The sequence below is a fragment of the Hyla sarda genome, chromosome 1 (genome assembly GCF_029499605.1).
Source record: "Hyla sarda isolate aHylSar1 chromosome 1, aHylSar1.hap1, whole genome shotgun sequence".
In the NCBI taxonomy this organism is placed as follows: domain Eukaryota; kingdom Metazoa; phylum Chordata; class Amphibia; order Anura; family Hylidae; genus Hyla; species Hyla sarda.
Genome location: NC_079189.1, coordinates 245,772,057 through 245,787,285, shown reverse-complemented (window position 1 = coordinate 245,787,285; position 15,229 = coordinate 245,772,057). Strand labels below are relative to the sequence as shown.

The 15,229-nt window shown below is 40.0% G+C and overlaps 1 protein-coding gene across 4 annotated transcripts in view; it reads left to right on the top strand.

Annotated features, from left to right (window-relative positions):
- LOC130304895 (leukemia inhibitory factor receptor-like) overlaps positions 1 to 12,323 on the top strand; it is a 137,330-nt gene extending 125,007 nt beyond the window's left edge. For 3 of the 4 annotated variants that reach the window (XM_056551963.1, XM_056551962.1, XM_056551961.1), the window contains exons 12-15: positions 2,938 to 3,081; positions 3,884 to 3,971; positions 5,204 to 5,291; positions 11,909 to 12,323. In XM_056551963.1, the coding sequence (XP_056407938.1) occupies positions 2,938 to 3,081; positions 3,884 to 3,971; positions 5,204 to 5,291; positions 11,909 to 12,283 (695 nt within the window). In that variant the 3' untranslated portion in view covers positions 12,284 to 12,323. Of the gene's footprint in view, positions 1 to 2,937; positions 3,082 to 3,883; positions 3,972 to 5,203; positions 5,292 to 11,573; positions 11,702 to 11,908 lie in introns of all 4 variants that reach the window. The other variant, XR_008854637.1, reaches the window with a different exon arrangement.
- The last annotated feature ends 2,906 nt before the right edge of the window (positions 12,324 to 15,229 follow it).

The window sequence follows — 15,229 nt, the reverse complement described above, 5'->3', positions numbered from 1 at the left end:
TCATTCGGCGATCGGACAGCGAGGAGGCAGGAAGGGGCCCTCCCGCTGTCCTGTCAGCTGTTCGGGATGCCGCGATTAGCCGCGGCTATCCCGAACAGCCCGACTGAGCTAGCCGGGAACTTTCACTTTCACTTTTAGCCGCGCGGCTCAGCTTTGAGCGCGCGGCTAAAGGGTTAATAGCGCGCGGCGCCGCGATCGGCGCTGCGCGCTATTAGAGGCGGGTCCCGGCTTCACTATGACGCCGGGCCCGCCATGATATGACGCGGGGTTACTGTGTAACCCCGCGTTATATCAGAAGAGCAGGACCAATGACGTACCGGTACGTCCTTGGTCCTTAAGGGGTTAAAAAAACTTAATCCTTCCAGTACTTTTTAGGGGCTGTATATTACAGATGAAATGCTTATCTTTTTAGATTTCTCTGATGTCACGACCACAGTTCTCTCTGCTGACCTCTGCTGTCCATTTTAGGAACTGTCCAGAGCAGCATATGTTTGCTATGGGGATTTTCTCCTGCTCTGGACAGTTCCTAAAATGGACAGCAGAGGTCAGCAGAGAGCACTGTGGTCATGACATCAGAGAAATCTGAAAAGATAAGCATTTCCTCTGTAGTTTATACCCCCTAAAAAGTACTGGAAGGATTACGATTTTTCAATAGAAGTAATTTACAAATCTGTTTAACTTTCCGGCACCAGTTTTCCACGGGAGTACCCCTTTAACCCGATAACGACCATGGACGTCTATACTCGTCCAATGGCCATTACCGGGGTATGACGCGGGCACCCGACTCGAGCCCGCGTCATACCGGCCAGCCCCCAGCTGATTCCTGTAGCTGGGGGCCGGCGTTAATAGCCGACATGCGGCGATAGCCGTGGCCGACTATTACCCTTTAGATCGCCGTTGTCAAAGTTGACAGCGGCGTCTAAAGGTGCCTGTATTAAGTCCCTGGTGGTCCAGTGGGGTGTATCGACCGCCCCCCCGCAGCGCGATCGCGGGGGAGCGATCCACTACTGAGGTAGCCTGAGGGCTTACCTCTCCTGCTGCGGCGGCTCCGGCTCTCTGAATGATAAAGCCTGGCAGGACCAGGCTTTATCAATCGAGCGCAAAGCACACAGATCATTGTGGTTTTATGAAACCACATTGATATGTATGAGGAATCTAATGATTCCTCCTAAAAGTCCCCTAAGGGAACTAAAAGTGTAAAAAAAAAAAAGTTTAAAAAAAGTTTAAAAACACACACATTAACCCCTTCCTTGTTAAAAGTTTAAATCACCCCCCTTTTCCCAAATTCCATATTAAAAATTAGTAACCATAATACAAATAAACATATGTGGTATCGCCGTGTGCGTAAATGTCTGAACTATAAAAATATATCATTAATTAAACCGCACGGTCAATGGCGTACACGCAAAAAAATCCAAAGTCCAAAATAGCGTATTTTTGGTCACTTTTCATACCATAAAAAAAGGAATAAAAAGCGATCAAGAAGTCCAATGAAAATAAAAATGGTACCGATTAAAACTTCAGATAACGGCGCAAAAAATTAGCCCTCAAACCACCCTGTACATGGAAAAATAAAAAAGTTATAGGGGTCAGAATAGGACAATTTTAAATGTATAAATTTTCCTGCATGTAGTTATGATTTTTTCCAGAAGTACGACGAAATCAAACCTATATAAGTAGGGTATCATTTTAATTGTATGGACCTACAGAATAAAGATAAAGTGTCATTTTTACCGAAAAATGTACTGCCTAGAAACAGAAGCCCCCAAAATTTACAAAATGGTGTTTTTTCTTCAATTTTGTCGCACAATGATTTTTTTTTCCATTTCGCCATAAATGTTTGTGTAAAATGACTGATGTCATTCCAAAGTAGAATTGGTGGCGCAAAAAATAAGCCCTCATATGGATTTTTAGGTGCAAAATTTAAAGGGTTATGATTTTTAAAAGGTAAGGAGGAAAAAACAAAAGTGTAAAAACAGAAAAATGCTTGTTCCTTAAGGGGTTAAAGGGAATCTGTTAGCTGTAGATCACGCTCACAGCTGAAGTGTCAAAGAGGCTGTGCTGAGCCTCCTCCTCCCCCACCTCTTCCTGTTGTGACTGACTAAAGTATAAGATTCCTCTTCCAGCACTGAGCTGTGTATATCAATCAAGAAAATGGAGAGTGGTAGGCATCACCTCTTTAACACTTTAGCTGTACGTATAAACTATAGCTAACAGATACCCTTTCAGATACAGTGGTCCCTCAACATACGATGGTAATTCGTTCCAAACGACCCATCGTTTGTCGAATCCATCGTATGTTGAGGGATCCGTGCAATGTAAAGTATAGGCATCTGTACTCACCTGTCCCCGTCGCTCCGGACCAGGTCCTCACCACTCCTGATGCTGTCCCAGGGGCTCCCGATGCTGTCCCGCAGCTCCGGTGTCTTCTTCGCGATCCTCCGGTGTCTTGCGCATCTTCTGCAGGGTCCGGGCCTTGCTTTCCGGTGACGTTATTACGCTGCTGCGCCGGTGCGGCGTGCGTAGTGACGTAATAACGACGCCGGAAAGCAAGGCCCGGACCCTGGAGAAGATGCGCAAGACAACGGAGGATCGCGAAGTGGACCCGGAGCAGCGGGGATAGGTAAGTGAACCTGCTGGGGCACATTACACAGCAGCTTAAGCATTTTGCGCTGTCGGATAGCAGTTAATGCGATGGCCCCGACATATAAAAGCATCGTATGTCGATGCTGAAATCGACATGCGATGGCCTCTGAGAGGCCATCGTATGTCGATTTTATCATATGTCGGGGCCATCGTAGGTCGGGGGGTTACTGTATCTAGAAACATTTTCATTATTGCTATGTGGGTGACATTATGCAATGTAATGGTACATAATGCTTAGCTTTCCTGTATATTTTTCTGTTTTGCTTTACAATGTTTATGTCATTATTTTAGAGATATATGAAAACTCATCTGTGACTCGGTACCTTGTGGAAAGATCATCTCCTGGGTATAATTACACCTTTGAGGTTAAGGGAATTACTATCTTTGGAGAGCAAACAGGAACCAGTGTTAAATCTGTATACAGTCCTTGGACAGGTAAACAATATAATACAAATCAGACACAATGTATTATAGGAACATATTAAATTTACATTAAATTTAAATACATTTTAAAATGTTTCCAGACATGGGACATTTACCGTATTTTTCACCCTATAGGACGCACCGGCGTATAAGACGCACCCAATTTATAGGTACAAAATCTAACAAAATAAAGATTTTGAACCCAATAGTGGTCTTCAACCTGCGGAACTCCAGATGTTGCAAAACTACAACTCCCAGCATGTCCAGACAGCCGTTGGCTGTCCGGGCATGCTGGGAGTTGTAGTTTTGCAACATCTGGAGGTCCGCAGATTGAAGACCACTGCATAGGATTTAATATTCACGTGTCCCCGCCGCTCCGGACCCGTCACAGCTGCCTTGATTGTTGCTCCATCGCTGTCGCCGTGTCCCCGTCGCTCCGGAACGTCTCTGCTGCCGGCCGGGTATCCTCGCTCTCCGTCGCCGCCATCACATCGTTACGCACGCCGACGCACGTACGCAACGACGTGATGACGAGGAAGGAGAGCGCCGGCCATACAGGGGATCCCTGAATGGAGAAGACACCGAGGAGGCAGGTAAGGTCCCTCTCGGTGTCTTGTAAGCACTAACGGTGAAATCACGGCGGGCCCGAACAGCCCCACTGAACAGCCGGGTTAGTGTAACTTTCCCTTTAGACATGGCGGTCAGCTTTGAAGGGCTTTAGGGTTTTAGGGTTCCCTTTTAAAAAAAATATTTTTTAATTTGGTAGATAAAAAAGATGTTTATCACATACAAACTGTACTTTTTTTTCTTGTAGCTGAGAATACTAGTAAGAGTCTTCTTGGAAAAATCGTGGGGATTATTGCTGCCTTACTGTTTCTTGCTTTTATTCTCTTGCTTTCATGGTAAGATTTCTTTATAATAAAAAAAAATATATATATATATATATATATATATATATATATATATATATATATATAAAAAAAAAAAAAATATATATATATATATATATATATATATATATATATTAGTACTATAACTTCTGATCTATTACTATGTGCTCTATCTGTAGTTAAAATATATCAAATTTACCTACAATTTTTTTTTGTGGATTTGCTGTGGAAATTTTCAGCAACTAATCCGACTCATGTGAACTTACTCTTAAAGGGGTACTCCGGTGGCAAACAATTTTCATCAAGTTAAGCAGATTTGTAAATTACTTATATTTAAATATCTTAATCCTTCTCGTACTTATTAGCTGCTGTATGCTCCAGAGGAAGTTGTAGTAGTTATTTCCAGTTTGATCACAGTGCTCTCTGCTGACTCTTTATCCGTATCAGAAACTGTCCAGAGTACAAACAATTTCCCATAGCAAACCTCTCCTGCTCTGGACAGTTCTTGACATGGTCAGAGGTGTCAGCAGAGAAAACTGTGGTCAGACTGAAAAGAACTATACAACTTCCTGTGTAGCATACAGCAGCTGATAAGTACTGGAAGGATTAAGATTTTTTTTAATAGAAGTAATTTACAAATCTGTTTAACTTTCTGGCACCAGTTGATTTGAAGAAAAGTTGTTTCCCAGCGGAGTTCCCCTTTAAAGGCACTGTCCTAAACTAGGTTTTATAATGTGTCATAAAAGTCAGATTGGTGGGGATCTGGCAACTTCAGGGGGTCTGACCCAAATAATTAGCCACTCCCAGATGAACATTTGCAATGATTGGAATAGGCCCAATGATGCTAGTAAGTATCCAGTTTCCCAAAAAAAACTCATTATGGTCTACAGTGTGCTTGTATATTGCCTCTGTGCCCCTCAGATGTCCTCCCCATTGTCACTTTACATTGAACCGTGATACTGGTGTCACTTCTTATAATGCTGATCATGTATAACAATTCACCAAGCATGTTTATGGACATCAACCAGCTTTCAGTGTTGAAAAGGCCTTTGGCAAAAGATTCCAGCTTTCATTTTTCAGAGGCAATCAATTTTTATAATCACATATGAGAGCTTGAGTTTTAGATTAGTATGTTTATTCCATATAGATACTATATTGTTCCATTGCACAACACATGCATGTATGTATACCATAAATTCAAAAGTTCTTATCAGCAATATATTAATCGTGTTGTTTTATTTCAGGCGCCAAATAAAACAATACACATGTCAAGACCTTCCGAATCCCAGCAACAGTACTGCAGCAACATTTCCTCCTAGTGATAATAAACATGTATGTATTCTATTTACAAACTGTTTTTAGAAATATACTTAAAAAAAAACTAAGGAGTGTATGGTGTACTACAGTGTTTCTCAACCAGTGTGCCTCCAGCTGATACGAAACTACAATGCCCAGCATTCCCTGGAGAGGTTTGCTATGGGAAGGTTTGCTATGGGGATTTGCTCCTACTCTGGTCAGTTCCTGAGACAGACAGAGGTGTCAGCAGAGTCAGCACTGTTATCAGACAGAAAATAACAACTCAACTTAAACAGCTGATAAGTACTGGTAGGATTAAGATTTTTTAATAGAAGTAATTTATAAATCTGTTTAACTTTCTGGAGCCAGTTGGAGTACCCCTTTATAACCAATTCAGTTAAAAATTCCCATTGATTTCTACTCTCTATATTCAGTTTCTGTAGGCCTCCTTCACATTTTTTTTGTGCGTTTAAAAACAGTATGATTTCTATCCATTTATACAAATGTTTTTTGGGTAAAAAAAATACTTTTATTTTAACAGCAGTTTTTTCTTCTATTTTTTTAATGGCCTATACTGAAGCCTATAGAAAACTGTCCAAAAAACATCATACCTAGATTATGCTATGTTTTCAAGGGAAAAAACAACAAGGATACATAAAACACAAGTAAAATAAAATGCTGAACGTAAAACCATTGTTTGTAGAGCATTTTATATTTCCCTACTGGCTCTCAGCATACAACTGGTCATGGTATGTTTATATTACAAAAGCGAAAACAATAACAAGAAAGAAAGAAACAAGAAAAATTGCGGATGATAAAAAACAGTGTGTAAAAGAGATTTGCAGACAAAATTGTGAATATAAAATACATCTGTTAATTTTCCCATGGGCACTCTCAGATAGAAATTTTTATTAAAGAAAATTGCCTTTGAAAATCACTCCACTAGGAGTCCCCATACCCAGGGCCGGACCCGGTTGAAAAATCAGCCCTGGAACCCAACCAGCCCACATACTTAAAGGGGTACTCTGCTGCTAAACATCTTATCCCCCATCCAAAGGATAGGGGATAAGATGTAGATAGAGGGGGACCCTGCGCGATCTCTGCTGCAGCACCCCAGTCATTTGGTGCACGGAGCGAACTCTGCCGGATGACGGGCAATTAGAGCCGCCAAGCCCCCTCCATTCACGTCTATGGGAGGAAACGTGGCAGATAGGTACTAATCAAAGCTAATACCCAGCATTACAGGACTGCCAAAGTATGACACACATGAATGACATAGGAACATATAGAACAGATGGAAAATATGTGCCTTTATTGCTAAACCTTTGCACTAATTTAGGAAGATGTAAGTTATATACTCACCATATTGTCTTTGGTGGTAGATTACCAGCTATATCTAATAAGCATTTCTCCTCTCTGTGCAACATGTACAGCATAAAACCAGAAAAAAAGGGGTTACAGAGCAGGGCTGCCAGACTTATTCCCCCAGTGCAGTGAGTCAGCAGAGTAAGGGAGAAAGCACAGTGCAGGTAAGAGAGGGACACGTATCCACTTCTCAACATAATCAGACCACAGGTGTGCACGCAATGGGTGGCTTCCCTATGTCTATCTCAGGGCTCCGTCTCCTGAGTGTATTAAACCATATATATAGAAATAGACAGACTGGGAATTGCACTTAAAAAGTTCTTTATCTCCAAATTTATCCATGTACAAAACAGTAAAGAGATATACAGAACATAATCACCCGGTGCTCAATAGACTGCTCAGAGGTTATTCCACTCGGTGTCTTCAGAACCTTTCATCCCAGACTTGCTGCTTGTTGGACGGTGTGTTCCTGGCCATGTGGACGCTAATTCTGAGGGGGTGTGAAAACGCTCGCTAGCATGCGAGCTGCTGGACGTTTCAGGAGTCTCCTCCCTTTCTCAACATAGTTCCTGTGCACCCACCACCATACACTTATACAGGTACGTTCTCTCGCGAGAATTCATTTCTACATACAAAATATAAAATAATTAAAACCAGGATTCTGATCGGACAGTATTTATAAAAAGACATTGAAATTACAGCTTTCATTAATTCCCTTAGGTGCTAGAGAATCGAGACAGTGTATCCAAAAAACTTCTCTTTGATTTAATTTTTTCTTTATCTGTTCACTATTCATACCCTCTATTTCTTCCAGTATTAACCATTTTAGCTCACTTATCTGATGCCCATTCGTGACGAAATGTCTAGCCAGACTTGATTCCCCAAATTTCTCTTGACTATAATCTTCGGATACACTATCTCCATTCTCTGTTTTCTTCTTAAACAACCTGATGGAGCTTCTATGTTCATTTAGTCTAATTTTCATTGCACGAACTGTCTGTCCCACGTATGCCATTCCACATGGACATTTTAACATATAAATAACTTGTTTCAAATCGCATGTATGAAAACCTTTTAATTTAATTTTATTCCCACGTGAAGGATATATTACATTATCACCCCTAATTATACTGTTACAATTTTGGCATGATCTACAAGGGAACGTCCCCACTTTCTGTGTTCTTAAAAATGATTGTCTACTCTCCTTTTTCTCTGCTATATCTGCTCTAATCAAATGATTAGCTATAGATCTATTTTTTCTATATATAAATCTTGGTTTTTGTCTAAACATACTTCCATATTTTTCATCTGCTTTAAGTAAATTCCAATATTTGTTTACCACCCTCTTTATCAACTTAGAGTGACCGTCATATGTCGACATATACGTAAAAAATTTTTCTTTATTTTTCTTCATCTTATTTTTCTTCCTTAGTTCTTCCCTAGAAATTTGATCTACCTCTACTGCTGTCTCAATTAATTATTTTTCCTCGTACCCTCTCTGTACAAACTTTTTAATTAACATCTCTTTATTTTTAACATATTCTGCTTCCGTACTACAAATTCGTTTAGCCCGTATCATTTGGCCTTTCGGTATTCCTCTAAACACTTGTGGAGCATGGCCACTATTCTTATGTAACAAATTATTACGGTCACTCTTTTTCGAAAAGAGGGTGGTTTCAAACCTATTTTTATCATAACGTATCTCAACATCTAGATAGTGTATAAGGTTTGGGCTATATTCACATGTGAACTCTATTAACGGATGGCAGCTATTCAAAAACTGCATATATATCATTAATTCCTCTGAGGTCCCTGTCCAAATAACAAAACAATCGTCCACATATCTTAACCATTTTTTGACGTGAGATGATAATGGGTATGCTGGAATAAATTTTTCTTCAAACTTACTCATGAAAATATTAGCAAAACTTGGTGCGACAGGGGACCCCATCGAAGTCCCCTGCCACTGCAAAAAGAAATCTTGTCCAAATCTAAAGTAATTTTTATATAGAATCAGTTCCAGCAGATCCACTATAAACTGTATCTGGGTATTACTTAGAGTAACATCCTTAATTAATTCCTCTTTTATACTCAATATTCCCTCATCCGTGGGAATATTGGTTTAAAGGCTTTTGATGTCTAAGGTACAGAGTAAAATATCACCATCTATTTTTACCTCATTTAGATGATCCAGGAATTCATTCGTGTCCTGTAGACAGTTCGGCAATTTCTTAACAATTTTTTGGAGATATGTATCCACATATACTGCTAAAGGGTATAGGACAGAGTCGACCCTCGAGACGATAGGTCGTCCAGAGAGTCGACTTATGTCTTTATGTATCTTCGGTAACAAATATAAAAGAGGGACACGATGATTGTTATTAATTAGTAATTCTTTTACATTCTTATCAATTATACCTTGGAAATAAGCTTCCTCTACTGTATTATCCACCTCTTTTTTAATCTCTTTTGTTGGATCATAATGTAACCTTTCATAAACAGTTTCAACATTTAATTGAGAATGTGCTTCTGACATATACAATTCTTTATCCTGAACAACCGTAGCTCCCTCCTTTATCTGCTTTTTTTATAATAACTGTAGTTTCCTTTTTTAACTCTTCTAACGCGATTTTTTCCTCTCTAGATAATTTCCATTTACTTCTATATTTCTCTTTATTCCATTCCTCTGTCACTTCTTTAATCACTACCCTTTGAAATGCTTCCAAAGTGCTGCAGTTCACACTCGGATCAAACTAACTTTTTTTTATTTAATTTACTCTTCAGTATATCAACTGTATTCAGTTCTCTATCTTTATCACTATTACCAAAATACATCCTGAGTCGAAGTGACCTGTAGAACTTATGGAAGTCAATCAAAAAATCAAAATTACTAACATTCTCAGAGGGTACAAAACCAAGTCCTTTGTTAATTATGTTTCTCTGGGCCACCGTTAATTCAACAGATGAAAGATTAACTAAGAGCTCACCATCTTCTGATATTGCTTCTTGTTGCGGGCTCTTGTATACATCCCTTCCATGTTTCCAATATCCCTTTTGTCTTTTCTTTTTCCTTTTTGTTGATTTCCTAAAAAATCTTGTCTAGGTTGCTGTTCACACATGTTGTTTAATTCGCTATCTGTAGAGCCATAATCAAAGGCATCAAACTCTCCTCGTTGCTCTCCTTGTGAATGACGATATTTACGTCTCTCATCTGCCCATGTATAAACTCTGTCCATCATATAATCTTTAGTATCTCTTTCAAATTTCGATAGTTTAACCTGTAAAATGGAAGATTTTAACTTATCGACATTATTTTTAATTTCTTGCTGCGTTTTCTCAATAACTTCTTGTTTCTCTTGTTTCTTATATTCTTCCTCAATCTCATTTATCTCCTTCCTTATATCTTTAATTGATTGTTGTAAATGTTGTACTGTAAGGTACATAAGATCTAGGGAATGCTGGTTACACAATGCAAACCATTTTTGTTGGTATACCAAATCATCTTGCAATAACACTGGTGCGATCGGACTCCTAAGTCCACAAATATTGGAATTTACTTAAAGCAGATGAAAAATATGGAAGTATGTTTAGACAAAAACCAAGATTTATATATAGAAAAAATAGATCTATAGCTAATCATTTGATTAGAGCAGATGTAGCAGAAAAAAAGGAGAGTAGACAATCATTTTTAAGAACACAGAAAGTGGGGACGTTCCCTTGTAGATCATGCCAAAATTGTAACAGTATAATTAGGGGTGATAATGTAATACATCCTTCACATGGGAATAAAATTAAATTAAAAGGTTTTCATACATGCGATTTGAAACAAGTTATTTATATGTTAAAATGTCCATGTGGAATGGCATACATGGGACAGACAGTTCGTGCAATGAAAATTAGACTAAATGAACATAGACGCTCCATCAGGTTGTTTAAGAAGAAAACAGAGAATGGAGATAGTGTATCCGAAGATTATAGTTGAGAGAAATTTGGGGAAACGAGCCTGGCTAGACATTTCGTCACGAATGGGCATCAGATAAGTGAGCTAAAATGGTTAATACTGGAAGAAATAGAGGGTATGAATAGTGAACAGATAAAGAAAAAATTAAATCAAAGAGAAGTTTTTTGGATACACTGTCTCGATTCTCTAGCACCTAAGAGAATTAATGAAAGCTGTAATTTCAATGTCTTTTTTATAAATACTGTCCGATCAGAATCCTGGTTTTAATTATTTTATATTTTGTATGTAGAAATGAATTCTCGCGAGAGAACGTACCTGTATAAGTGTATGGTGGTGGGTGCACAGGAACTATGTTGAGAAAGGGAGGAGACTCCTGAAACGTCCAGCAGCTCGCATGCTAGCGAGCGTTTTCACACCCCCTCAGAATTAGCGTCCACATGGCCAGGAACACACCGTCCAACAAGCAGCAAGTCTGGGATGGAAGGTTCTGAAGACACCGAGTGGAATAACCTCTGAGCAGTCTATTGAGCACCGGGTGATTATGTTCTGTATATCTCTTTACTGTTTTGTACAGGTAAGAGAGGGACACACACCCTCCATCTGAGACAACTGAAAAGATAGTGAGCAACATTAATATGCAATTTGTTTTGTAAAATATGGTTGAAAAAGACACAAAAATGTACATGATCAAGATCTGACAGGAATGCATTAAGCTGGGTTGACACATATTATTCTCTACTCACTATTCTGATGATTAGTCTTTTTAGCCAAAACCAGTAGTGGATCTGATACAGAGGAAACTATAATGGAGATGTTTGACAACTTTTCTGTGATTTGAACCCATTCCTGGTTTTCCCTTAAAATACTGACTAAAATACTGTGTGTGTGCCCAGTCATAGTTTTATAGTCCTAAAGTGTTGCCTTCTGTTAACTACTTTTTCTCTCCTGTTTTATTACTGAGCAGACTTGTGCACTTGTCTCAATTTTTTTAGAACCAGCCAAACAATGTAAAACAATTGGTGAAACATCTGTCAAACTCCTGAATGCTACAGGTGCCAAAAAAGACAAGCAGAGGGGTGGAAGAAACTCAGTGCCTGGGGCCCCATTTTTGAGAGCATTGGTGAGGAAAGGGTTGTTTACATGGAAAGAAAATTTACAAGATTTACAAAATTTCCTCTAAAAACACTAATCACTTCTGATGAGATAAACCCATCAGATCAGGCAGTAATTCTAGCCATGGCAGAACAGATTGCCATCAACATGTGTTGTAAATGGGAGAAAGATTTTATTGCCTGTCACAAATATTGTTTTGTTAATGTACTTGCAGAATGTGAGCCGACCACATCTTGTAGACACCAGCTCTGAAGAAAATACTACAGAACCATTGATCATAGAGACCATTACGAAGATTAAAGTTATCGAGAGAGCTGTGGAGGAGACTGAGACGCTGGATATGGCTAGCACCAAGAGCATATTTGAAAATGACCTTATACCGACTGAAGTTGATACAGAAGTGGAAGTAGATCTACAGTTTGAATACAGGAAGCAAGTAGCTCCCATGACTCCTGTTAATGAAAAGGACATGGGTACTCATTTCTTTGAGAAAATGAAAGAGGACTTACCTTACCACTTAGAGTGCCCAAAAGAAAACAATGCCTTACTAGACGTCAATAGTGAAAACTTATCTATCAGTGAATCTTAGATATATTTTTTATAATGTAGTATGTAACTGTTCCACTTATTAAAACCACTTATTCCATTACAGTTTATTTCTTATTGCAGGTTCACAGTGCACATGGCTATGAATTATTTAAAAAGCGTAACTAGTTACAATAGTGTTGTCTGACACTATAGCACAGGGCACATTTAGTTAGACTAGAAATACAGAAATATCTCTAAGTGCTAACACAGCACCAACATGGGTTTATGTAGGATCGGTGCTCTGAGACTAATCTGATCAGCTTCTATGAGGAGGTCAGTTATAGATTAGACCAGGGTGAAGCTGTGGATGTTGTATATCTGGACTTTAAAGGCATTTGATACCTTGCTATTTTCACAACTATAAAATGAGGATGCTGGAAATAGGGGAGGATAAATGTAAATTCATTAGCAACTGGCTCAGTGACAGGAAACTGAGGGTGGGTGTCAATGGAACTTACTCTGGTTGGGTGACAGTTACTAGTGGGGTACCCCAGGGGTCAGTACTGGGTCCACTTCTTTTATTTTTATGCTAGTGCTGGATAGCCCCTTTTATTAGGTGTGAATCGATGCAGACAAACCTGAATTCGTCATGAATTTCAGGATTTATTCGATTCGCAACGAATGCGAATATCGCAGTGATTCTATCGTGCGAATCGCTTCATTAAACTCAATTTTGCAGCATTCCAGGCGGCAGGACACCTAAAATGGCCCATCCACATGTCAGTACATGGGGCAGGGGATGCTGGGAAAGTGGGAAGGCAAGGCGGGAAGGGAGGTAGGTGGGATGACCCTGAATCACATCGCAGGATGCAGCCTATCAGCATTCATTCACCCCTTTATAATCGGCAGCCATTTTGCGACTGCTCATTTCATGCCATACACTGCAGAGAGAGGATGGCTGCGTGTCTGTGTGTGTTACACAGACACGCTGAATTGATCATACCGCAGCATTCCACTTCCAACTGCTAGTCATATCAGCCTTGTAGACAGAGCAGTGCAGTGCTTTGCTTGTTGTCACTGAGAAGGATTTTTACGCTAGCCATTAACCTCCCAGTCACTTTATTCAGCATTTTATCAGAGAGGGGCAGATAGCTTTTAGTTGCCTCATACATATCAACAAGCTGCCTTAACTTCATGAACCATATCACAGGAGGCAGGAATGATTTTACAGAGCACTTCTGTGTATTTTTTCTACAAGAAATAATCTGCTGCTTATACTAGTCTGTAGACTGTATAATAACCAGCAGTTCACACCATTCTTAATACTCTGTGACAGAGTGCAATTTTGTTTTTGTTTTTTTGTGGTGCTGCACTGTTGTGTCCTGCTACTGTGCAAAAATAAGTTTTTTCAGCGCACTATGGTGCATTTTTCTTCCCTCATACGTGCATACCACATACCTACATCAAAGCAGTCTACTATTTTGTATCTGTAAATCTGTAACCAGTCTAGATACTGGGAAAGTCCAGGCAAAAGTAATTACCGGCTGGTGTTTTACGAAAATACATTTTCCAAGTGTACTGTAGCGCATTTTTTTGCAGTCATACGTGCATACCACATGCCTACATCTAAGTAGTGCACTTTTTTGTACCTGTTAATCTGTAACAAGCCTACATACAGTGAAAGGCCAGGGAAAACTAATCACTGGCTGTTGTTTTATGAAAATACATTTTCCAAGTGTACTGTAGCGCATTTTGTTGCCCTCATACATGCATACCATATACCTACATCTAAGTAGTGTACCATATTGTACCTGTTAATCTGTCAAGGGCCTACATACTGTGAAAGTCCAAGCACTAGTACTCACCGGCTGGTGTTTTACAAAAATACCGAGTTTTTTTGCGTATTGTAGCGCATTTTAATGCCCTCATCAGTGCATACCGCATACATACATCTAAGTAGTGTACCATTTTGTACCTGTTAATCTGTCAAGGGCCTACATACTGTGAAAGTCCAAGCAATAGTACTCACCGGCTGGTGTTTTACAAAACTTACAGAGTTTTTAGGCTCATTGTAGCGCATTTTTCTGCCCTCCTAAGTGCATACTGCAAACGTACATCTAAGTAGTTTAGTATTTTGTACCTGTTTATCTGTCAAGGGTCTACATACTGTGAAAGGACAGCCAAATGTAATCACCTGCTGCTGTTCTAGACAAATACTGTTTTAAGAGTAGTGAAGCGTATTGTACTATCCTTATATACGCACAAAGTTTGTCAGGCAGAGAAGTGCCAGGACGTGCACAGAGGAGTGGCAGAGGCCTAAATCCTTCAGGCAGAGGTCGCAGAAGACTAGGGGCGATTGGCAGCAGGAGTCGCAGCGAGAGGCCTTACCTCCCGTTATCAGCTAGCGGTCGTGTCTCGACCAGCAACCCATCTGCCATCGTCGATTGGTTAACACGGTCATCCACTTCATCACAAGTGATATCTGACAAGAGATGTCACGAATTGTTCGCCGGCGAACAGTTCCCGGAGAATTTAGCATGTTCGCGTTCGCATCGCCGAAGTTCGATCCGCCCCCTATACTTTAACATTGCAGTAAACTTTGACCCTGTGAGTCAGAGTCAGCAGACACATTACAGCCAATCAGCAGCAGTCCCTCCCTTCCAGACCCTCCTACCTCTTGCACGGATGCCATTTTACCCTCATTCAGCATGCTGCAGGCTTAGGAAGTGGAGGGTCAGAGAAGCTGCTCCTACTGTATAGGGAAAGCGATAGCTAGATTGCTGCTAGGTGGTGTATTCAGGGTCCACTTTACTCCTAAAGCACTAGTGTAACATCTGCTTTAAGGACAGCACCCAAAAAAGCCCTTTTTAGGGCTGAAAGATCAGTCCGTGTGTCTTGCAACAGCTGGAGGCACCCTGGTTTGGAGGGAACCGCTGGTTAAAAGGGGTACTCCAGAATCAAACTTAAGTTCCTTCAAGCAACTAACTACTACAGTATTCAAAGGGCT